This window comes from Cynocephalus volans, chromosome X (assembly GCF_027409185.1).
Source record: "Cynocephalus volans isolate mCynVol1 chromosome X, mCynVol1.pri, whole genome shotgun sequence".
Taxonomy (NCBI): Eukaryota; Metazoa; Chordata; class Mammalia; order Dermoptera; family Cynocephalidae; genus Cynocephalus; species Cynocephalus volans.
In genome coordinates this window covers 142,230,283-142,255,421 of record NC_084478.1, presented here as the reverse complement: position 1 = coordinate 142,255,421, position 25,139 = coordinate 142,230,283, and the positions used below count along the sequence as shown (strand labels likewise).

General features: G+C 34.4%; 1 protein-coding gene across 5 annotated transcripts in view; it reads left to right on the top strand.

Moving 5' to 3' along the window:
• Nucleotides 1–25,139, top strand: part of SMARCA1 (SWI/SNF related, matrix associated, actin dependent regulator of chromatin, subfamily a, member 1) — a 78,955-nt gene that overhangs the window by 8,153 nt on the left and 45,663 nt on the right. For 4 of the 5 annotated variants that reach the window (XM_063083090.1, XM_063083088.1, XM_063083092.1 and 1 more), the window contains 13 exons: nucleotides 790–956; nucleotides 1,293–1,393; nucleotides 1,496–1,596; nucleotides 3,973–4,152; nucleotides 7,521–7,676; nucleotides 8,829–8,960; nucleotides 9,942–10,010; nucleotides 12,957–13,066; nucleotides 14,496–14,722; nucleotides 16,518–16,639; nucleotides 20,210–20,362; nucleotides 22,320–22,452; nucleotides 23,071–23,219. In XM_063083090.1, the coding sequence (XP_062939160.1) occupies nucleotides 790–956; nucleotides 1,293–1,393; nucleotides 1,496–1,596; nucleotides 3,973–4,152; nucleotides 7,521–7,676; nucleotides 8,829–8,960; nucleotides 9,942–10,010; nucleotides 12,957–13,066; nucleotides 14,496–14,722; nucleotides 16,518–16,639; nucleotides 20,210–20,362; nucleotides 22,320–22,452; nucleotides 23,071–23,219 (1,800 nt within the window). Of the gene's footprint in view, nucleotides 1–789; nucleotides 957–1,292; nucleotides 1,394–1,495; nucleotides 1,597–2,044; nucleotides 2,090–3,972; nucleotides 4,153–7,520; nucleotides 7,677–8,828; nucleotides 8,961–9,941; nucleotides 10,011–12,956; nucleotides 13,067–14,495; nucleotides 14,723–16,517; nucleotides 16,640–20,209; nucleotides 20,363–22,319; nucleotides 22,453–23,070; nucleotides 23,220–25,139 lie in introns of those variants that run through there. The other variant, XM_063083091.1, reaches the window with a different exon arrangement.

Sequence of the window (25,139 nt, the reverse complement as noted above, 5' to 3'; positions counted from 1 at the left end):
ACAAGTTATATGACCCCTTATAATTTACTAAGAAATTAGAATAAATATCAACTTTTAGTAGTTAATATATATTAATTATTTCACGTGTGTGTCTATGTGTGTGTGTGTTTGTGTGTGTGTGTGTGTGTGTGTGTGTGTGTGAATACATATTTTTCTCCAAATCCTGCTCACTTTGGGGAGAAACTTTATATACTGCTAGCATAAAATACAATTTTCCAGACCGCTGTAATTGAAGAGAAGAATGTTTATTACATTATTGTACCATGATATTGAAAATACTTTTAGACAAGATGACACTGTATTCTAAGATTTCAGTTATTTCTAGATGCAGTTTGAAAATTCTTAAGAGTTCAGTTTATTGTATATATATATAATAGTTAATAATTTATATTTGTATATCAACACTGCTCTAATTGACTGAGCTAATCAGCCAGACTGCTTTTTGATTCTGACTCTTTAAGAAGGGTACTTCTTATTGGGGCATTTACTAAGTCTGTCAGATCATTTGGCTTGCATTCAAACCATTTGAAAATACTATTTAAAAATTCTGCTACTTAACTAGCTATGGAAGCTTGGGCAAGTTACTTACCATCTCTGTGCCTCAGTTTTATCACCTGTAAAATGGAGATGCTATTAGTAACTACCTCATAGGTTTCTTAAGAGAATTAAATGTGTTAGTATGTTTAAAGTGCTTAGAACATAGTACTAAGTGCAGTATAAGTGTTTGTTAAATAACTTTGAATAAGTAAAAAAATAAAATCTTTACCTTTTTTTTGTTTTGAAAATTAGAAAGCAGACCGAGCAAAGAGATTTGAATTTTTACTGAAGCAGACAGAACTTTTTGCACATTTCATTCAACCTTCAACACAGAAATCTCCAACATCTCCTCTGAACATGAAATTGGGACGTCCTCGGATAAAGAAAGATGAAAAGCAAAGCTTAATCTCTGTTGGAGAGTATGCTGGCATCTCTCTACTTTCTTCCCTCTCTCCTTCCCTGACTTCCTCCTGTCCCTCCTTCTCCCTCTCCTCATACTTCTTCCCTCTTCACTTATTCAGTATAACTTTATATACAAAAATAAGGTTATTGCCAATGTAAAATATGTTTTGGAGGCAACAATATTTTTTTCTCACTAGAAGTCAGTCAGTAAAAATGTAGGCTGGCTCTACCAAATTCTGAGTGATACCCTAAATAACATTCTTTTTTCATCAAAGATGTTAGCAATGTACACTGACTTCATTGACACCTTAGCATTTGGGTTGAATATGAAAGTATTTCTTTTTCAATTTCAGCTACCGCCACAGGCGCACAGAACAAGAAGAAGACGAAGAGCTGCTCTCGGAGAGTCGGAAAACCTCTAATGTGTGTATTAGATTTGAGGTGTCACCTTCATGTAAGTACTTTATCCCATTGGTGATTTCTTTTCTCAGTTTGGTTTAAGAAAGATTTTACTTTAATGAAAGTGTGAGACATCCTCGATTTTTTTTTTTTTCAGATGTGAAAGGAGGACCACTAAGAGATTATCAGATTCGAGGACTGAACTGGTTGATCTCTTTGTATGAAAATGGAGTCAATGGTATTTTGGCAGATGAAATGGTAAGGAGAGCTAAAAACACTTTCTCAGTTATCAGTACTTTTGTATGTAAATTTGAAGTACTGGAGCCAACCTGTCCCCCTGATGCCTGAAGACTTTGTTTCATTATTATAATGTAAAAAGTTATTGTAAAGTCTAGAGTTGTTTCTTTAAGTAACCTCTAGAATGTAGACTTTCACAGGCCACAAAATTCCTATTGAGATTTCCTCAAATGGTACAAAAAACTACCATGTACTTTCGTTTTTGTTTGCACTTTGGCTTCCAGGAAGCACAGAGCCAAACTGAACGCTAAAATGGAGCATCTATGTAAGCTCTAATGGTCTTCTTTTTGTCTTTTGTGTCTTTTCCTATTCTTTACCTTCTAGTCTTACTTACTTTCCTTGGTACCTCTTTATTTCTGTTTCACCATTAATTTATGTTCCATGTTTTCATTGTAGGCCACCTGAAACATGTTTTCACTGTAGTCTATCTGAAATGCTTTTGGAAAGGAGGCAGGTATATAAACCAAACAATGAATGAATGAATGAATGTATGCATGCATGAATGAATGTACATATCTCAGTTTATGAGCAATCGTAAAGTGAATAGATAGAATAAGGAACACGTAAAGAGCAATGTTGAGTATTGATACAGTAGAGTGCCAGGTGGGGGTCAATCGTGGGCATATAAATAAAATAAAAAGAGAAAAAGTAAGGCCATATAAGATGCTAATTCAGCCGATAAAGAGAGTATATGAGGCCTAGATTTGTATTTTAAAACCAAAATAGTAAAATGACATTTAAAAGAGGTCATGGAAAGTTCTAGTCCATATAACCCCATGCATACTCATGTTTATGTGATTCGAGCCGTATTTGCAATCACTGTTATCCAGAAGAACCACATAACAATATGTGCTCTGTGAGTCTCTCATAGTAGTCACTCCCATAGGTACTCGTCCCTGGCTGAGCAACTGTTATGTGTGTGGTCAAGGATCCTTTAAAATCAAAGGTCTGTAGCTCCTTATATTTATGTATTGTGATTTAGGGACTGTACTCAGCTCAGAGGTGAGGAGCTTGGTTAATTGGACAATAGAAGGACCAGGATTATTTGCTCCAACCATCTAAAGATCCTTAATGTTGAATTTATGCTGACACCAGATATGTTTTAATTACTAAAAAAGAGGAAGGTACTTTAAGGAGTATAGAAAATTTGGAAAAATATAAAGAAAAAAATTAAATTATAATTCTACTACCTAGAAATAACCACAGTTAACATTTTGGTGTATTTTTTTTAGTCTTTTTCTTTTGAATGTATTTATTTTACATAGTTGACATCATATTGCATATGTAATTTGTTACCCTAATTTCTTCACATACATACATGTTTTCCATGTAATTAAAATATTTTGTAAAAATAATTAATCACTGCATAATAATCCTAAGGAGGTACCACATTTTCATTCAACTTCTCTCTTATTTTTGCCTATTTGGATTGCTTGATGTATAGTATAAATAATTCTATTATGAGAGTATTGTAATTTAGGTTTTCTGTACCTCTCAGATTATTTCCATAGGATTCCTAGAAGTGGAATTACTTGGTTAAGGGGTATAAACATTTTAAGGTTTTGATGCACAGCATCCAAAAACCGAATCTCATCAAGTGACATATCAGATAGGATAAACCCTATAAAAAGAGCTTTAAGCTTAAGTTTGCAAAAGGAAGTATGTTCCTTGCTTACAGATAAAGCCAAAAGCTGTTTTAAAAGGCCCACAGATTAGTACATGTTTTTTTTTCCCATAGGGTTGGTGGTGAGTTCATGGGTATTCAATATGTTTTTTAAAAAAGACCACTGGGCTAGGTAATCTCTAAGATCTTTTCCGGCTGCGAAGTTCTGTTCTTTTGTGGTTCCTAAGGTCTTTAAGAGTGTGAGATGCAAGTACGGAGCCACAAGCCCCTTGAGATGCATATTTAATATTTAATGCCTGGGCTGTAATTACATTGGGGACAACAGGAAAGAAAGACCTGTATCTAAGCAGGCTGGCAAAGGAAATGTGTCTTTGTTAAACAAACACACACAAAATTCCTAAGTTTGCGACTATTAGGAAAAACGATATAGTAGTTTGCTTACTTCTTTAGGAGTACAAATGTCCGGAAGAGAAAGTTGCTTTTTTGAGCAACATTTTAACTGCAAGTTCTTGGTTTCTTTTTGCGCTCACAGTAAGTACTGATTTACTGGTTATTTGCTTTTTTTTAAAAAAGGTCTTTTTACTTTTCATTGGTAGACGTGTAGTTCCCTATGTGAGATAGCTGACAAATATCTTTTATCATGTCGTTACTAACAAAATCTTTTATTAAAGGAAAAAATGTTTATGGTTTCTTTTCTTGTGATGATAATACAGGGTCTTGGTAAGACTTTACAAACGATCGCTTTGCTTGGTTACCTTAAACACTACCGGAACATTCCTGGACCTCACATGGTTTTAGTTCCAAAGTCTACTTTACACAACTGGATGAATGAATTTAAAAGATGGGTCCCATCTCTCCGTGTTATTTGTTTCGTTGGAGACAAGGATGTGAGAGTAAGTGAGAAATAAGTTTAAAAAGGCAGTCAAGAATACCATCATTTCTGGAGTTAAGTTACATACTATTTTAAAGACATTTAAGTCGACTACTACTACTACTAAATTACTCGTAAGTTGTGCTTGCTCTAATTTAGACTCTATTGTAAGTGCTTTGCATATATTAATTTAATTCTCACAACACTCTCGTGAGGTATTACCTGTTAATAACAGACAATCCTGCTTTTTCTACATTTACTTTTAACTAGCTCATTAACCTACAGATTTTTGAATTGTACTTTTAAGTGACTTTTTGTAAAAAAAAAATCTTATTTTATTGAGAGTATATCTTATCTGTGACTCTATCATTTTTGCAATTTTAAAGCCAAAACTGCAGATTTGTATGACTTCAATTTTTCATGTTTAAATTTTTGACTTTTGACTTGTATATATATATGCACTTGCATACATACATAAATTGAACTTCTCCTGTATGAAGGTGCTTCAAAAAATTCATGGAAAGATTTGTATTATTTTTTAACTTTATTTTTCCACGAACTTTTTGAAGTACCCTCATATGTACGGAGAGCCTTGTGTTTGGTGTTTATGCGTAGACACAGCTTTCGGTTTTGGTCTTTGAATAGAAAAATACATATCTGTATATATTCTCAGGTAATATTAGAAACTCTTGGCTTTTTGGGGGGGCAGATGTTTAAATTAACCATTTGTCAATCTAGTAGGCTGCAATTATTTTAGGACTATATAATTAATCTAAAAATAATTAATTATGCAAAAATACTAAAATGAATAATTAGCTTAGAAAGCATATTATTAAACTTTGTCTTTATTTTGCCTCAGAAAACATAGTTTAGAATAAAGGTTTATTCTGTTTTACATATTTAGATAGGTTATCAAAAGATATGCCCGAAAGAATCATAGCATAATGAATTATATAATTTTATCCTCATCATTTTGCTTGAAGAAAAATTGCTTAAATTTATTTAAATTTAACTTATAAATAATTTAAATATTGAAATACTGAGCTCGTAAATTTTGAATTACAGGCTCGATTCTTCTGTATACCTAGTATTTCCCAGTAGCCTAGTCACTTAGAACTCTTTCTGATCACTTCTATTAGTTAAGGTGCTACCACTCTTTATAAAACTTTGCATTTCTAAGTATTATCTTTTGCTAAAATTATTTCTTGAAGATCATAAGCAAAAGAGAAATAGGAAGTCTTGTGTTTTCAGTAAAAATGTAAATCAGTCACTTTCAGCTATACTATATGGAATCCAAGGGGTTTATGAAGTATCTCTGGGAGTGAGTGGGTGCATTTCATTTGTGACTTCCCTATGTCTGCCCCATGGGAAGTTGGGATTCTGGTGGCTTGAAAATTTTCTTAACCTTAAAAATCAGTCTTCAGAATTAATGTTTTTCAAATTGTGTGTTGCCACTCATTAATAGTTTGTGAATTCAGCTTAGTAGGTGGTGATGACAATTTTCTAAAACGTTGAGAGAGAACAGAATAGCAAATAGTAAGGATAAGTATCATTTTGAGAAAATTGTGAGTTACCTCTTGCTACACGCATGCACTCAAACTTATAGGTGTATACTGGATTGCAACTTAAAAATGTAATTTTACTGTGAGCCATGGACAAAAGGGTTTGAAAACCAGTAACTGTCAATTATATAAGTAATTAATGTACCTTATTCAGCACTTAGAAATTGATGTCAGTATGTGTAGAGAAAGTCCACATCATTATTTATAGACAGATTTGAAACTTGGTACCACATGGGATAGATGTATTGTGTTTTTCTACTTTTTTGGCCTTCTGTAAACATTTTAAGGGGTCAATATTTTTGTAATTAAGAAGTTGATGCAGGCTATAATAGGTATTTAATCGAGTCTGGAAGTTATTAGAGATATGCTTGATCCTGTCTGATACTAATGTAGTTTTGAAGTATATAGAGATGTGATACCCAAACATGGTTTTGTGATCCCTTCCTTTTTCACCTTAACAAAGTATAGGGTAGTGGACATGTAAACACATCTAGTTTTAGTCTTGGCTTTGCTACTGATTGTATGATGTTGAGTGAGTCTCGAAGAGCCTTAATTTTGTCACCTATAAAATGAGAGCTTTTGGATTATGTGACCTTTGATGTTCTATCAAGATATTTAACTCTCTATCTCTCCAATAGTTACAAAAAATTCAGAGCAGGTCTAATTTAAATTAGAAGTATGCATGTGTTTGATGAAACTTGTAGGAGGAACCATCGAACTGAGTGTTTCACAAAATCAAGCAAGGATAAGGTTTCAGCAGGTCCAAACGGTGTCTGGCATCCTGGTTCTCTTTATTTTGTCTTCAATTCCTTAATATCTTAGTTAACTTTTTAAATATGATCACTTACCAGGGTGCAACTGAGATCTCTACAAAAGACTTTTTTCTGTCCTCTACTTCAGTCCAGGTGATCCTCTTATACACAGTAGGCAGTCAGTAAATATTTGTCAAATGAGTGAGTCCATAGAGTATTTGGTGCATAGGTGTAAATTATGAAATAAAAGCTTTGCAGTGAACAGTTAATTTTGTTTATGCACTGTAACTTCAGATTTACAGTACTAATTAGCCCCTTCTCAGTATAGATTTTGCTGCTCTCTATTAATTTTTGTGGTTTTATTTTGATCCATAACATCTGGAATTCAGTTCGTGCAAATTAAAAATGCTCTCATTTAGCTTGGCTACCATGTTGACCACTGCCTGTGAAGATTTAAAAATAGTTATAAATAGTCTCACCGTTTTAAATAGCCTCCTATACTAGATAGAGCAGGTTCTCTTTATAAAATCACAAATGTAGCCTTATAGCAATATCAAGGAACTTCACAAACTCATTAATGGGCTTCTGTGACCTCTTAACAAAGTATATGACGAATCCCTGCTAGAAAATTAGGGAACATGCAGGAGTTCTCAAAAGATTGGAATCATTCATGTATATTGAGTTCTTTCTGTTTGTTGAACTATATTATGTTGTTAATGCTTGGATTTTGGTAAGAATATGGCGTTCAGAAATAGTTCTTTTGTCCATGTCCTTTTGTATCCCTCGTGATATGAAGACAGAGCCTAGGAATTTAGTGATATTCTGGTGATATAGTTCGTTGACTATGCTGCACACCTGTAAGGATAGCCTTTGTTTCTCTTCTGTTGATGAATATGTTAGCATGTCATCCAGATAATTGACCACAAAGGTATCTTTGGGCTCAGTTTTCCCATCTGTAAAATGGATTAGACTAAGTGATCCTCAGGGTCTCTTACAACTTGATATTCTCTGGACACTTTAATTCTATGATCATCTTGTCAGCATATTCTAATATAAAGAACTTTATTTTGTATTAGGCTGCTTTTATTCGTGATGAAATGATGCCAGGAGAGTGGGATGTTTGTGTTACTTCTTATGAGATGGTAATTAAAGAAAAATCTGTATTCAAAAAGTTTCATTGGCGATACCTAGTTATTGATGAAGCTCACAGAATAAAGAATGAAAAATCTAAGGTAAGTTCTCAATATCTTTACTAAAGTTCTCATTTAATTATCAGATCTGTTTGTTCATTTTTTGGTATTCAAAATAAAAAAAGTTGATGGAAGATTGTGATTTTTTCACAGAATTTGAATGAAAATCAGTTTTTAAAATGGTTTAAAGTTTAAATTATTGAATACAGGACAAATAAAAATTGAGCACAGTTTTTAATGTAAGGAAAATTAAGTGTTCATTTGCTGTACCTCCTGTTGCAGCCTAACTCTGTTATGCTACAGTGTTTAATATTGCTGAGAATATCTGATGTACAAATATCATTTGCATTGACTTATTTTTTTATTGAGGAGCTACTTTATGTGTATTTATATGGATTAGAAAAATAATTTCCTAGAATTATCTGATTTGTGTTAATTAGAGTGTGGTGCTAACATTGAAAAATACCAATATTTCTTGCCATTCAACTCCATCAACAGTAGGAAAAGCTTCAATTATTATGATGAACCTCTCTTTGGATCACTGGGCTACTTTGGGAGAAACAGGGACAGAACTGGAGCAAAACCACCAGGTGGATTATACTAATTTCAAATTGGAACTAATACCTGATAAGAGGACGCATGTTAGAGAATAATTGTTTATTTAAGAGCATTATAAAAACGTGCATTTTTGTTGATAGGATCACTGTTCTTTTATGCTTTTTGTATCTTAATTTTTGTAGTCTTATATTTAGAAAGTTAATATAAGGTATTGGGAAAATGGTCTCAATTCTGGTGCTTAAAAATTATGACCATGCCAAACTAGATCTTGGCTAGGCATGTAAGATGAATGTGGTTGGTGGGGAGGAGGAGATTTTGTTGTATAAAGTGACTAGCCTGGATTCCATAGAGAAGTTCTGACTGTTTTCTCCAAAATGGAGAAAATAAAATTTTTGAAGTGAGGGAGGGGTCTCAGGTATAAATTTGATCTGCATTATTTAAAGTGTAGAAGGGCCAAGAATATTTTGTTTAGTTGTGCTTCACTCCAGCAATGTTACCTGAACTAGAATATTTTTCCATATAAAATTAATTCTCAATTTTTATTGTATTAACAAAAGTATTGGTTGGATAAAATATAACTGAATGTTGAACATTTTAATAAATAAAACAATGCTTATATAACTATTATTTTTCTAGCTTTCAGAGATTGTTCGTGAGTTCAAGTCAACTAACCGCTTGCTCCTAACTGGAACACCTTTACAGAATAACCTGCATGAACTCTGGGCATTACTCAACTTTTTATTGCCGGATGTCTTTAATTCTGCAGATGTAAGTTTAAGCCATACATCTTAAGTATAACTTTTTAGGTTTATAGATATCTGTTTTCAAAACATAAAATATGAACAGAAATTTATAATTCTTTTTCATTTGTAATCTTTATCTGTGTGTTTTGATTTTCTCAGGAAAGAGTTCTTAAGTACAAAGTTTTAAAATGGGAATATTTTGAAAAATAGCGTATTTCTTTTCTTTGAGAATAACCTGCCTGTTAAGCTTTGCCTATATCACATTGCTACCTGAACATATGTTGTGAGATAGGCTGAATTTAGAATAGTGCATTCAACATTTTCTTTTCATTGAATTGAAGGGGCCTGAAACATATTTTTGTGTACTAGTTTGGTAGGTGGAGGCTTTCAAATGATCTTTGATTACTGTAAGTATTAACATTTGGTGAGCAATAAACAGCTTAGTGTGTGATTTGAAAAACAATGTATTTAGTAAATGTGTGATTTACATTTTATTTGTCATTAACACAAAGTTATCTTAGGGCAGCAAACTGAAGTGAATGATTTAAGGACTTTGGGGCTTGACTTTTTTCAATTACTGATAGTAATTGATAGTAAAAAGTACCAAGTTCAGCTATCCATTGTTTCGTATACCTTATATTGCTTTTGTTTGTTTTTATTGTTTGATAAGATTAACATTTTCATTAGCATTGCAAGTCTTTGAAGTTATATTTTTATTCCTACTCTTATTAATATTGTTACCACGGTATGGGGAAGCCCAATAAATGTCTTTTAAGCAAAAGATTGCTGGTGGAGTTCCTATATAATGAGGTTCCAATTTTGTTAATTGTTCCAGTATCTTACCTTATTTTCAGAAGTGAATAACATTGGCCATCACAGTTAATCTATTTTTGAAAGTACTTTTAAAATGGATTATTCCTATATTGTTTGTGTAAGAATTTATAGAATATCGAGTCTATTGAAAAAACAACTGTGCACTTATTGCAGAATTTCCACCCCTCCACAGGACTTTGATTCTTGGTTTGACACTAAAAATTGTCTTGGTGATCAAAAACTTGTGGAAAGACTTCATGCAGTAAGTAATAGCAGATAAGAACTTCAGTAGTTAAATATATCTAAGTGAGCCATAGAATCTGTTTAAACTTGTGGGTTTGCTTCCTGGCTTGGTCTCACTGCTTCTCCCTCCCAAACTTCCTGCCAGCCTTTTCGTCGACAGACTCCACTATATCCTCAGCCTCTCTGTAGAACAGCTTTTTTGCCTTGGCTCTGTCCCACGGATGATGGGGTCCTCTCCAGTAGAGGCTGTTCACTTTCTCACACCCCACAGGTCCTCGGGATAGTATCGGTATTTTCCTAGTTCCCCAAATGCCACATCTAAGCCACCGCTTCTTCACTGTCATGAATAAAGCCCTTCATTTAGGGTCCAAGCTATGTTGTAGTTCCACCCACTACCCGTTCTCTTCTCTGTCATCTATTCATCAGTAAGGGACTCCCTCAAATGTATTGAACACCAGTTTTCCATTCTTTGATAACAACTTCTTATATCCTTCTAGCTCTTTTGCTCATATCACTCCTTCTGTACCTGTTCTGTTGCCTCACAGAGCCCTCCAGTCTCTGGACTACTGCTTTTCCTCTCCCTCTGTCAGCCCATTTCTGTCGTGACTTTTTTCTGTATCCAGTAAGGAGCCCATTTTCTATCACTTGAACCACTCTCTTGCCAGTATTCCCAAACTCCCTTGCTCCCTTGTCCATCTGCCATACCTGCCCTGAAAACCTTAAACTGGAATAATGTAACTGTCTCTCTGTCTTCTGGGTTTGAATTCTGCTTCTACCCCTCACCAGCAGAGTGGCCCTCTCTGTACTGGGGCTGGTCAACACCGATAAAGATTTTACAACCATGCAGGTTGGAACCAATATGATTTTCTGCTCTCTAACATAAACTGGGATTTTGTGCTGCCAGTGATCTTTCAACATGACCTCCAGCCTTCTTTCCCATTTCCTGTAACAGCTATTTCAGACCTTCCCTAGTCTCCCAAAAGACTTCTATCTCAGGTATTTCCTGCGTTCTTCCTCTCTCAGCAGATAAAATCATTCCTTTCTGAAAGACAAAATAGTAGTCGTTAGGTAGGAACTCCTTCAATGATGTCTGTCTTCCTATGATATCTGCATCTGTGTTACCTTCTGTCTGAGTGGAAGAGGTATTCATTCTCTGGTCAATGGCTGATTCTTCCATATGAACCCTGGATCTCATCTCTTCCGATTTCCTTCTGGACTTCTCCCCATGATTTATCCTTTTCATTGACTAAATTTCCTATCTCTTTTCCCTCAACACATAAACATGCTCAGGTATTTCCCTTATTACATCCAAACCTGAACCCGTACCCACCCACCATCACATATATACAAAACAGTGCTCTCTCGACACTGCGTGCCTCTCTAGCTGTGATTCTGTTTCCTTCCCTTAATAGCTGTGCTTCTTCAAAGAGTACTTTATCCTCTTCATCTCTACTAGCTAATTTTTTATTCACTCTTAAACTTGTTGCCCACTGGCTTCTATCCGTTCCATCCCACTGAAACTTTTATCTTGCAAGATCTTCAATGACTTTCCAGTTCCCGAATTTAAAGTACATCTTTTGTCAGTATCTTGGCTTCTCTGTACTATATAGCACTGCTAACCACTCCTTCCTGCTATAAACTCCTGCTTGTTTTCTCAGATACCATTCTCTCTTGGATTTTCTTTTACTGCTTTGGCCACCCTTATCAGCCCCGTTTTGGACTTTCCTGTTTGTCTCTTAAAGTTAAGCATTTTATAGGGCTTTGTCTTTCACTTTCATACATGCTGTCCCTGGGGGTCCACTCTCATGGTTTCACCTATCATCTGTATACTGATAACTCCTGAATTTCCTTCTGCTAAGCTCTATACATTCACCTCCCACTGCCTTCTGAGTTGTTCTGCCTAAATGTTCCACAGGCGATTTAAACTCTTAAAACTCTCAGAGAAGTGTAAGAGGCCCAAAGCAGAAACCAGAAGTCTTCTTTTATTCTTCCATTTTCCTTATCTTGCATAGATCTCTAATAATAATAGCTACAGTTCATTGAATGTTTACTGTAGTTAAGTTCTACATATGCACTACCACAAAGTTTTATGGCAGCCTTGGAAATAGGTATCATTATCCCCATTTTAAAATGCTTGGCATATACACATACCGTAAATATATTTTTGGACGAAGTATAAGGAAACAGGCTTGGAAAAATTAGAGAACTTGCCCAGGCTCATGATAGCTAATCAGGGACTAAGCTCATTTTAGAATCAGCCTGATCTAGGTTTGAATTCTGCTTCTACCACCTACTAGCAAAGTGCCTTTGGTGAACTTAAAACTGAAATAATCAAATTTCGCTCAAAGATTTATTGTAAAGATTAAATACTGTATGTAAAGTTCATAGAACAGTGTCTGTCATGTCGTAAGTAGATACTCTATAGATGGTAGCACTTATTTTCTCGTGATAGAATCTATTTTCTGGATATACACTGATTATTTTATCGTTTTTCTCTATTCATCCACATCTTCCTTAATATTGAACCAGTTTCTTATCATTCATGTATTTAACAATTTTGAAATGACCTGCATTTTTATTTCATTTTTGGAGACACTCTGACCTATACTCTGACTTCAGATTTTCTCTCTGGTTTAAAAATTTTGTTGTATTACAGTAGCCTTTTTTTCAAAAAAAACCAAAAAAAGGTTCTTTAGTGCTTACTAAGTAGTCAATAATCTTGTTGTCTTATTTTTTCACGTATTTCATGTCATCAAATCATGGATGTCTAATTTAGGACCCTGATTCTGATTTTCTGATAGGCCAGTACTTGGTGTTTCTTTGCCGAGAAAGTTGGCAACCTGTGTTGGTAGTGTTTGTCAGATTATGTAGGGGGAAGTAAATTTCACATGAGAGTGTTGTTAATAAAATACATTTTATAATAGTAAATGTTTTATAAATTTTTATGAAAACTATCACTTTTTAGGTTTTAAAACCGTTTTTGTTACGTCGTATAAAAACAGACGTAGAGAAGAGTCTGCCTCCTAAAAAGGAAATAAAGATTTACTTGGGACTGAGTAAGATGCAACGAGAATGGTGAGCTGTTTTCTTTCCATTAAAATTTATTTGTGTATGATAATTTACTAATATTAGCTTTGGAGTTGTTCAGTTATGCCTTTAGTTCAAAAATTACATTTTAAATTTAAATGGCAGTTAAGAGTTCAAATATTTTAAGAGAAAATTTGCAAGTATGAGGGGTCTTCAAAAAGTTCACAGAAAGATTTCTATTATCTCTCAATTCCATTTTTCCATGAACCTTTTGAAGTATGCTCACATTTTATTTATCTTTAGGAAAGAGAATGGGTTTTGAAATCTGTAGATCTGTGTCTGAAGACCATGTGTTGCCTCTTAATAGCTATTTGGCTTGGGCAAGTTACATAACCTAAATTTCTTTTGTGTAAAATGGGGATAATAATACTTAGTTTATGAGGATGATGTTAGTATTAAAGGGGATAATGTCACTGGCATAGTTGGTGGTTATCCTTGCTTTTTCCATTAGTAAAAATAGTAATAATCATAATAATAATGATGATGGTGATGATGATGATGAAAACATCAGTGATTGTGGATATTACAAAAATAGAAGCTGGAATGGTTTGATAAATACAAGCAAAGCAGGAAATTGACAAGGGGAGTCATAAGGAATCATGAATAGAACATGTTAATCATGTAATAATGCTGCTAAAAGGAGCAAAATGTTGCTTATATAAATAAAATTAGATCATATATGAAATATATAAGGATTTCTCTACTATACAAGCCAGTATAGTGTAGAAGTTAAGAGTATATTCTTTGAACTCAGACATATGATCAGACCTTGGCTTTGTCCCTTGTGACCTTGAGTAAGTTGTTTAACTTCTCTTAGCTGCCTGAATTTCTCTCTCTAAAATGGGGATAATACTAGTACATATCTCAGAGTTATTGTGAAGACTTAGGGGGATGATTTGTATAAAGTCCTTGACATGACACCTGGTGCTTGCACCCAGTGCAAGTTGTCTCTTGTAATTAAACATTATTATTGGTCAGGTGTATGCATAGGTCTCTTTTTGCCTGGGTGAATTTCTGGAAAAGATAATGAAAAATGTTTACAGGATTAGAAAAAATGTCCTGTGAAGGCAAGTATACGAAATTGAGATTGTTTTTAGCTCAAACAAGTAAAAGTTAGATGCCAACTTTCAGCAAATATTGTAGTTATTGAATAATTATCAGGTATAATTCTCTGAATGATTATCAGCTGATGGTGATTTCTAGTAACGGATAAAGCAGGAGGAAACAGGTTTATAAGCAACATACTAGTTAAAATGTTTGAATTTTCATTAGTTTCTTGTTTCTGCTGATCAGATTTAGTCTAAAATCAAATCTTGTTTATCTTTAAATGGGGATATAATCTGATTGCCAAAGGAACATTTCTTTATTGTATTAACCTTTCTAATAATTTATGATTAATTATACTTTAACATTTTAGGTATACAAAAATCCTGATGAAAGATATTGATGTTTTAAACTCTGCTGGCAAGATGGACAAGATGCGACTCTTAAACATTCTGATGCAGCTTCGAAAATGTTGTAATCATCCATATCTGTTTGATGGTGCTGAGCCTGGTCCACCTTATACCACTGATGAGCATATTGTCAGCAACAGTGGTAAAATGGTAGTTCTGGATAAACTGTTGGCCAAACTCAAAGAACAGGGTGAGCAATAAATGTTTAAATTGGCATGGAATAAATTCATATTAATGACTTATATATGAATAAATTTTTCCATATTCACTCATTCACTTGTTCAGCAGACAGTGTTGAGTACTTACTATTTGCCAGGAATTGTTCTATGGGCTGGGAATACAAAGATGCATAAGACAACATTGTTTCCTTTGGAGAAGCTCACAGTGTACTGAGGAGGAACAGTTGCAGTTCATTGTGATGAGTGCTGTGATATGTTGAGAAACTGGGAGTTGGGAAAGTCTTTGCAGAGATGAGATTTGAGGTGAATGCTGGAGAATGTGTAGGAGTTAACCATGGGAAAAAGGCGGGGAAGGATTTTCCAGGGCAGTGAAACAGAGGTGTGAAAGAAGTGGGGGAGCTTATGGTGTTTGGGTAGAGTAGCAGTTGATGAATATGGGAAGATGGATGGGACCAAATTATAAAAGGTCTTTTAAACAATGCTTTAAGGAGTTTGGACTTTTATTATGAAAGCAGAGGGAAGGTCATAGAAGATTTGGTCGTGGAGAGTGACATGACCAGAGTTGTATGTTAGGAAGAGAACCTCGGAAGCAGTGTGGGGGAATCTATTAAGGGTGAGAGAGTAGAAACTGGAGACTAGTTGAGGGACTATTGCAGTAGTGCAGTGAGAGATCCTGTGGACCCATCACTCATCCTTAAGACAAAGTAAAAGCAGACTTTAAGTCATTTCAAGATACGTGGAGGATTTTGAAGACCTTAAAAATGCACAACTCAACAAATTCATCATTCTATATTGCATCCCTTGAAGGTGTGTGTGTGTTTGTGTGTGTGTGTAGTGGAGTTGATGCCAGAGGAGAGGGTCTGGGAGGCCCGATAGTCGACCTCAACCCACCTCATCCTCTTACCAGGTTCTTGTCTCCACCACAGGAAAGAATTCAAGAGTAGAGTCACAGTAGAAGATGAAAACAGGTTTGATGTAACAGATAGGAGTTACAGACTTCACAGAGAAAGTACGGCCTGGCTCCAGAGACTGAGCAGTGCCCACACCAAGTGTAAAACAAAAGAAATGCACACTTAAAGTGTAGTACAGAATGCAGGCTGGCTGAAGAGAGCAAGCAGCTGCTTGTTGAAAGTAAGCTTGGTACAAAAAGAAAGAAATACACACTCCACAGGCAGAGTTTGTGCTGGCTCTAGGAGAGTGAGCAGCAGCCTTGCCTTCTGACAGGATTCAGCTTTTATAGTTTTGCTATCTAATACACATTAATGCTATCTAATGAATATTCAACTAAGGGGGTGATTCTGTGTATATGCTCAATTGGTCTCCTTTTAGGGCATGTTCATTGGTCAAATTCTATCACATGCACTGAACATATTCAAGAATTTTCTGTGCTTTTTAGCACCCCTAGTGAAAGGTTATTCAAAGGATAAACTCCCTTCCACTGAGCATGCTCCACCACTGGGATCACATAAGCCTGTGTAAATTCCTTGCTCAGCTACTGGATTTGCCTAAGTCTGCCTGTTGTGGTCTCAATCTCCCTGTGCTGTGCTGAAAATAGGTTCAGTAAGCAACAGTAACTCTCTTCTAGGGGAGGGTCTGGAGGAGGGGATTGAGAACTTGGGGAATGGCTTGAAATCTAGATGCGTGTCCTGAAACCTGAACCCAGGGAAATTGAGCACCTTCTATCTGAGTGATCATGTGCTATATATTTATATTGCATATAATGTTTAATTTTATTTCTGTAACTTTCAAGTTAGTTTTATACACATTGTATAACTTGCTTTATTTTTTTTTGGTGAAATGTTTTAGGTTCAAGGGTTCTTATTTTCAGCCAGATGACTCGCTTGCTGGACATTTTGGAGGATTATTGTATGTGGCGTGGTTATGAGTATTGTCGACTGGATGGCCAAACCCCCCATGAAGAAAGAGAGGTGAGGAAGAGAAAACAAAACACGATCTCAAAAATCAGAATTCAATTAAGTAGCATTTTTATCATGTTAGGTAGTTTTGAACTTTTGCCTTTTCTTCAGCTAGGTGCATTGAATTTCTTGCTTCCATCTCTCTCTCTCTTCCATCTTTAGTTTGGCTTCCATTCCACAGACTGTTTACATGTCATCTTTCCCAAGGTCTTCAAAGGCATCCCCACATATCTGAAGGACACTACAGCATTCCATCCTTATCACCTCTAACCAGTGCTCTCTCTGACTCCTTTGATTGCTAACTCTTTCTCACCTTACTCTCTGACCTCTCAATCTACGTCATTTTCTTTTCTTGATTTGACTCCTGCAATAGACCCTTGCCATTAGTGGAGTTTTAATGGTTGAGATTTTGCTGGTTTATGAACAATCCTAAAGACTCATGAAATGGTAATTTGTAAAGGGAATAATCGTGGCTTTATAGAGCTTTTGTAAAAATTAAATGTGACAACATAGGTATAGGTGCTTATCATGAACTTGGATCTTGGGACACTAAAAGGTTGATGTACAGGAATGAGTCACTTAGTGAGTAAGGCTACCTAGCACCCAGTATCTTTCTCAAATTTGGAAATTTTTACAGGATTTTAGATTATCCTTCACAAATGTCATGGGTCTAATGTATTTTAAACTCTTTAAGCACTTTTGGGGGAAGGCTTTGCTAATTTATCTCCTGTTTTTTATGATCCTTCAGGGCTCTGTCTATGGCTTCTGTTTTAAGTCTATACTCATGTTCTGGGCGAAGATCATGATTTTATGGTATAGTAGAAAATGCACTGAATTTGGTTTCAGAAGACCTGAATTTTAGTGTGAACTTCACCACTTTGTAGCATATGCAAGCCATTTTATTTTCTGAGCCTCAGTATCTTTGATTGTATTATAAGAATAATATTATCATGTAGGCTTCTTTTTTCTGACAAAATTGCTGTGAAGATCAATGGATATAATAGGTATGAATACAGTTTTAAGCTACATAGTGCAGTATATACTGAATGTCATGAAATTGCACACAGCCTTTTTTTTTTCTTTCTCAGCTTTAGGGTCCCTTTTAAGTCTACAAAGACTCTTAGTCCCTCTCCTTCCCTAGCTGCAGTAGTGAGCACTCTTTCTTGTGTGCCTCTTTATTGATTGAAGCCTGGCTATAGCATAGGATGGTGTTCACAGCAAGCACACAGGCCTTTTTCACATTAAGAATTTTACTGCTACCCACTATAGAGAAACAGTTGTGATCACATTTACACATATGGGGATGTTTCAAACCGTACACTATTCCTTGACCCATAGTAGTTTTTTTTTTTTTCTTTTTTTAACTCTCTCTGATATGGTAACTTGAAGCTTTACTGGGCTTTTGCTGACTTATTCCTAAGAACTGTTCTCTCTGAATGCACATTAAGCATAGGCCCTACAGTACCATTTAAGATGGTCCTTCTTCCTAGAATGAAGAGGATACCGAGGCAGAACAACAGGTGCTTTCTGACCTCATGTACTAATTTGCATTTCTGACTGACCTCTCTGTTTATTGCCTATTTATGTCCAAATTCTTGTTTTTTTTTTTTTTTAAATTTCAAATAATGTTCTCTCTTAAGAGACTTTGAATTACAGGTATTGACTTTAAATATAGCAAAGTCAGAGCTATTCATTTTTTCTTGGAAATGCTCTGCTTTCCCATTATGCTGTCCACACTGTCATTTCATCTATTTGCTCAATGGGAAGGGGAAGACCACATTTGATTCCTTACTCTGATTGTGTGCCAGCTGTGAATAGATAATTCTTTCCCGGTAGCTCTCAGATTTGCCCTTTTTCCATTACTGCAGCTAAGTTCACCTACCTAAGGCCAGTGGTCATTCTCTGACTTAGTTCCTGTAACTTTTTACTTACTTGGCCTCCTCTTTCTCAAAGGGAAAGGAACCATCATTTGTCAAGCAACTACTATAAGCTAGGCAACTTAAAGTTCCAATTGAATTCTCCCAGCAGCCTGGTAAAGTGTTGGTATAATTTTCTCAATTTGGAATTGTGTCTCAGAGAGGTTAAATGCTTGCCCAGAATCACAGCTGTAATAAACAGTAGAGTTGTGATTCATGCCCAGTTTGTGCTATTTCCTCTACACCAAGGCGCCTCTCACTACACCATGCTGCTTTCTGTACTGCCCCCTTTATGTGCTCTACTGACTGTGGCAGTGGGAGTCACCTTCTCTGCCTACAGCTTTGACCTTGCCGTCCCATTCATTTGATAAAAAAATGATTTCCTGTAGTTCCTCATTATACAAGTAATATATAATTGCTGAAGGAAATCGGAAAGTAAAAGTATTTCTGGCAATCTTTATGTATATGTAATAAGAAATTGATAGCATACTATATATACAGTTCAGTATCCTGATACTTTTTACTCAACATTATATTGCACTTTTCTATGTTAGTAAAAAAAATCATTGTAAAACTAATTCTAACATTTCATCCTATGGATATACTATAAGTAATTTATCTCCCTGTCATTGATCAGTTGTTTCCAATTTTTCTCTATTATAAATAATGCTACGGTGAAAGTCCTTGTACATAAATTTTTGTGCACATTTATGATTATTTCCTTCGGATAAATTCCTAGAATTTATTATTAGTTTACACTCCCAGCAGCAATGTATGAAAGTGCCCGTCTCACTGCCCCCTCATCAACATTGAGTATTATCATTTTTTTAATCTTCAAAAAATGGTATTATGATTATGTTGGTTCAGTTTGCATTTATTTGATTACTAGTGAGATTGAACATTATTTTTGTTGTTGTTGTTTTAGCCATTTGTATTTATTCTTCTGTGAATTGTCTGCTCCTTTTTTTTTGGTCATTTTACTGTTAATCTTAGTGCTTTTCTAAGTAATTTGTTTAAGATATTTATATAGTAAGTATATTAACATCCCATTCATTTTTAGGATTCTTTACTAAATAAATATCCCTGGATTGCCTCCCTGATTTTCCTCATTACTTTCCTGTGTGTCCCTTGTTAGGATACTGAGATAAATCATCTTACCTTCTGGTTGATCTGTTGCTCTCATTCTCATTTTTAAACCTTTTGCTCTCTTGGCTGATCTTCTAAACTCTACCTTCTTTATTGATCCTTCATAATCAAGTTGAGATTTTTGACATTTTACCCCCCAGAAATTATTCAGCTCTTACTCAGTTAAAACATTTTCACTATTATTGTTTTAAAATAAAGTAAATGAATTATTACTTGGTTAGTTAAATGTGTCTGTATGATTGTTCTAAGTTTGTGTCTATTGATGTAAGCTTTTAAAGATTGGGAACTTCATTTATGTAATATAATTTCTACAGCAATTCACACAGTACAGTATATAGATAGATACTTAAATATTTTTGAAGATGGAAGAATATTATAACGTGTATTTATAAAGAGTATTATAAGGTATATAAAGATTTTCTGTATGCATGTTCAATTTTTAAATTTATTTCTGAAGGACTCTGGTAATATAATTTGATTTTTTTTTCTCTTTTTCTATCTTTTCGTCAATTAAAAAAAGGAAGCAATAGAGGCCTTTAATGCTCCTAATAGTAGCAAATTCATCTTTATGCTGAGTACCAGGGCTGGAGGTCTCGGAATTAACCTGGCAAGTGCTGATGTGGTTATACTGTATGATTCAGACTGGAATCCACAGGTTGATCTACAAGCTATGGTCAGTGTTCTTTAATGATGTCAGAAATTTATCATAGTTCACAATACTATTGTTATTTATACAACACAAAGGTAATTTATAATAAAAGAGTAACAATTTGGGGGAGGTTTTGTAGAAGTTAGAGTTGATCATCCTGGAAAACAAAGTTGCTGTGCTAAATGCAAAAACCAACAGAAGAAATGAAAACAAACAAGCATATCCCAAATCCAACTACAGCATTTATGAGTCGATTTTCGCTTTTATCATGAAACAGAAATATTAGTCTTTTACTCATTTCTGAAGATCAAAGAGGATACATACAGTTGTTTAATGAACAGAATTAAAAAATCAATCTCATTATTATTCTGCTTAACAAATAAGTATATTAAATTCTTTAGTACTGAAACTGGGAGAGGTAGGATTTTAACTTTTGTAATAAGAAAATTGGGAGAGAAGATAAAAAGGTAAGAAAGGACTGTATTCTAGGAAAACATGTGCTTGTTATTTGCTACTTACTATCCGAAAACTGTTCTACACTTTTTAAAGAAGCTTTTTCAGGGAGCTATTTCTCTTACACTTCAGTGTCATCATGACACTAAAGATAACCTCTTTGATATTTTGGTGTCATTTATTGAACTAAAGCTACAACTTCTCTCAATGTGACTCATATTTTAAGATAATTTCAGAATTAAAAAGATGCAAAACAGCTGTGTATTCAAAATTCCAAGAAGTTATGGGATAATTGTCTTTTTGGAAGCAGTAAAAAGTCATATGCCAATGAGGCCTAACTTACAAGTTCTTCCTTTTATAATAGAGAATTAAAAAATGTTGACCACTGGGACATTTAAAAATCAATATGCTTTGGCATAATTATTATTACTTTAGCATGGAATTGAACTACCTGTTTGATATGACTAAGCAGGAGTAAGCCCCAGTAAGTTACAAGGTTACTGAACTGGAAAACCTGATGGTGATAGCACTTCCTTTCCTTAAAAGTGTTAGAGTACAGCTGATCTTTCCGGATTTATTGGTTTGAGTTAAATATTGCATTCTCTTTTAATGTGCTGTGTTGAAATTTTGTTACTAGGCTCCATTTAGTACAAAGGCTGTTTTGAACCTTGTTTCTATGATTTTTTTTTTTTTTTTGCCTCTACTACCTTCCCTTCTTTAAAAGGAATAAGAAAGAAAGACCACAATAAAACGTTGGGAAAGGGGGATGGCGGGGGGGGGGGAGAGTAATTGAGTAAGGGACACAAAGAATAATTATGATTTATAATGATGAACATGCTAATAATATTGATTTGATCATAACATAATGTACACAAATACTGATAGTCAACTTTGTACCCCATAAATATGTATGATCATAAATAAATAAATAAATAAATATTTCAGAGGGGGGGGGGAACACTCTCCCTACATGTGTTTATATTACCAAAAGTTGCCACCTGTCACCTTTAGCAATTATAACCCAAAGGACTAATTCTAGACCACTATATAGTAAGGATATTAATGTCCCGTTATTTTTTTACAACTCTTTACTATATACCCTTGAATTGCCTCAGTAAGTAGAAAGAACCACTTGATGATGAAATAAAGCAGACTTTTGCCACCATAACAACTCTTGTTGAATACTTTGTTCCTCACTTATAAAACTCTTAGTTTGGAAGATGTGTATATTTAGTGACTTAAAGTTACTTAGTAACTCAATCCAGAAGCTTTCTCTTCTCATCTTAAAGGGACTTTGCCTTTTGTCCTTCTGGAAGTTTCTCATTAATGGTATGGTATAATATTTGCAGATTTCATTGTTACTAGGAGTCTTTAGATATTCTTAATATTCATCATCCTTCTTTCAAACATGGAAGGTCTAGAGAGCTATATAACTAATTTTATTTTCAGAATTTTACTGCATACGATGGCTATAATTTAAATTTTATCCAGAATATCCAATAGCTTATATTGGGACTCTTTCTACTAGGATCGAGCACATCGTATTGGTCAGAAGAAGCCAGTACGTGTATTCCGTCTCATCACTGACAACACCGTTGAAGAAAGGATTGTAGAAAGAGCAGAGATAAAACTGAGACTTGATTCAATTGTTATACAACAAGGTATTTATATGTATAATCAGGTAGTTTTCACAAAAAGACGTGCAGGTCTCTTCAAAGGAGATTACTTTTAACAAAGATTGACCAAAACTTGCAAACTTAGAGAAAGTCACTTTTAAAAAATGCTAAATGAAATCTTCCTAATTGAAACCTTTGCACTCAATATGGGGAGTAGTTGAACATCACTAGCTTATATAGTTGAATACTAATAGCCTGCCTTTTGAAGTATTATTGGTATTATTAAGTATTACTAGTATTATTTAGCAGATAAAATGTCTAGTTTTAAATTTTTTTAAACATGTATTAGAGGTTGCCTTTTCTTCTCTTCCAGAAAAGATATGAAAAACAAAGTTTGAACATGAAAATTTTTTTCTTTCCTTCTGGGTTTTAACTTAATTTTACAGAAGGAAATTCATATTGAACTAGAAAGTGTGGTAGAAGAAAAACTTGTAAGATTGTTTATAAAACAAATAACTTTACAGCTCACTAATTTTTTCTTTTGTTGTTCTTAAAAAGCTTTATGTACGGTTAAATGCGGTAGTGTCTGATTAGAACTATTATGCTAAGCTTTCTTTGGAATATGATTGATAGAATATTTACAGTTCTAATTTTTATTATTAGGAAGACTCATTGACCAACAGTCTAACAAGCTGGCAAAAGAGGAAATGTTACAAATGATACGTCATGGAGCCACCCATGTTTTTGCTTCTAAAGAAAGTGAGCTGACAGATGAGGACATTACAACTATTCTGGAAAGAGGGGAAAAGAAGGTTAGTTAAAATGGCATTTTGTTTCCATGATGGATTGCTTTAAAATCAACATACATTAGCATACTTATTGTACTTGCATTGTACTGACCTACAGATTTCAAATAACTCATGTTCTCCCTAAGAACTTGTAGATTTATTTCCAGCAGTGGATTAAGGTTTTTTTTTTTTTTTTTTTCTTTTGTGTGTGTGTGTGTGTGTGTGTGTGTGTGTGTGTGTGTGAGAGAAAGACTAAGAGCCAGAATTTAAAGTTAAATGACACCGTACCCCACAATATGTACAAATACATGTTAAAATATTTTGAATTAAAAAAATAAATAGAATTGAGTGACCTTATACCTCATGCTTATTGAAAATACTGTACTTAAAAGCCAAGTAAAATTTGTGTTTAATCACGTGTGTAAGAACTGTGATTTTGTGATTTCTTTTTTGCACTAGATTGGAAATCGTCTACTGATACATTGTGTTAATTGAAGATCTTTTGTAAACATTGCGTGAAATATTAAAGCATTACAGGTTGAACATCCCTAATCCGAAAATATGAAATTCAAAGTGCTCCAAAATCCTAAACTTTTTGAGCATTGACATGATGCCACAAGTGGAAAATTCCACACCTCTGGTCCTGAGCATTTCGGATAAGGGATATTCAACCTGTAATGGTAACGATGAAGATGATGTTGTTAAAACTGTAGAAGTGTGTACATTCGTAACGGAACAAGAAATTGTGTCACTTTATAAAATCAAAAAGAGACTTATAAGACAAAAACTGTTGTTAATGAGGCCAATGATTCTGGAGGAAACATTTAAAAAAGCTACTGAGCAGAATGCCTCCTCATCCCTACAGGGCCCACTTCCTGGTCCCCCGCCTCCTTCTGGTGTTTCTTCTCACCTGGAAAACTAAAATACAGTGTACAGTAACCTTTTAATCAAAACACAGCATTGTGGGTAGAGACTGAAAGGCTGCCGTTGTTTGCTGGTGCTATTGTTTAACAGCTGATAAAGGTATTCTGGTGACGCTACTGTGTTACTTAGTTACCCTAAACATACTATTTTTTTTTTTTTTACTGTTAAGTACCTATGTCTGAATAAATGTAAGAAAATGATTGTTTATTAGTAGCGTATAAATTCAGAGACAGGAATGAAGATGATGCCAAACAACCACAGATTGTCCACATGGGTGGCTGAGATAGTGACACCTTTGCTTTCTGGTGGTTCAATGTACCTGAACTTTGCTTCATGCACAAATTATTAAAAATATTGTACAAAATTAACTTCAGGCTGTGTGTATGAGGTGCATATGAAACATAAATGAATTTTGTGTTTAGACTTGGGTCTCATCCCTAAGATATCTCATTATGTATATGCAAATATTTCAAAATCTGAAAAAATCTGAAATCTGAAACACTTCTGGTCCCAAGTATTTCAGATAAGCGATACTCAACCTGTATTTGTTAAAGCATAATAAGTTGTCTCAGAATATTGTGATTTTGTGTTTAATTTTTTTCACAAATTATGGATAATTTCAAACATAAGCAAAAGTAGGCAGAATAGTATAATGAGCTCCGATGTACTTAATGCCCATTTCCAGCAACTGTCAACCAGTCCTGCCATCCTGGATTATTTTGAAGAAAATCCCAGACTTATCATTTCAGCTGTAAATATTTCACTATGTATTTCTAAAATATAAGGATTCTTTTAAAAAACATAATCATTATACCATTGTCCCACCTGGAAAACCCCAATAATTCTATAATAACATCAAATATGCAGTGAGTATTCAAATTTTTAATTGTTTTATAAAGTTATACTTTTTAAAAAGTTTTCTTTTTTTAAAAAGCAAAATGCAGGTCAGGTCTGCACATTGCCATTGGTTGATATGTTAATCTGTATCTTTTTTAATCTGTAGGTTCCCTTCCATTTATG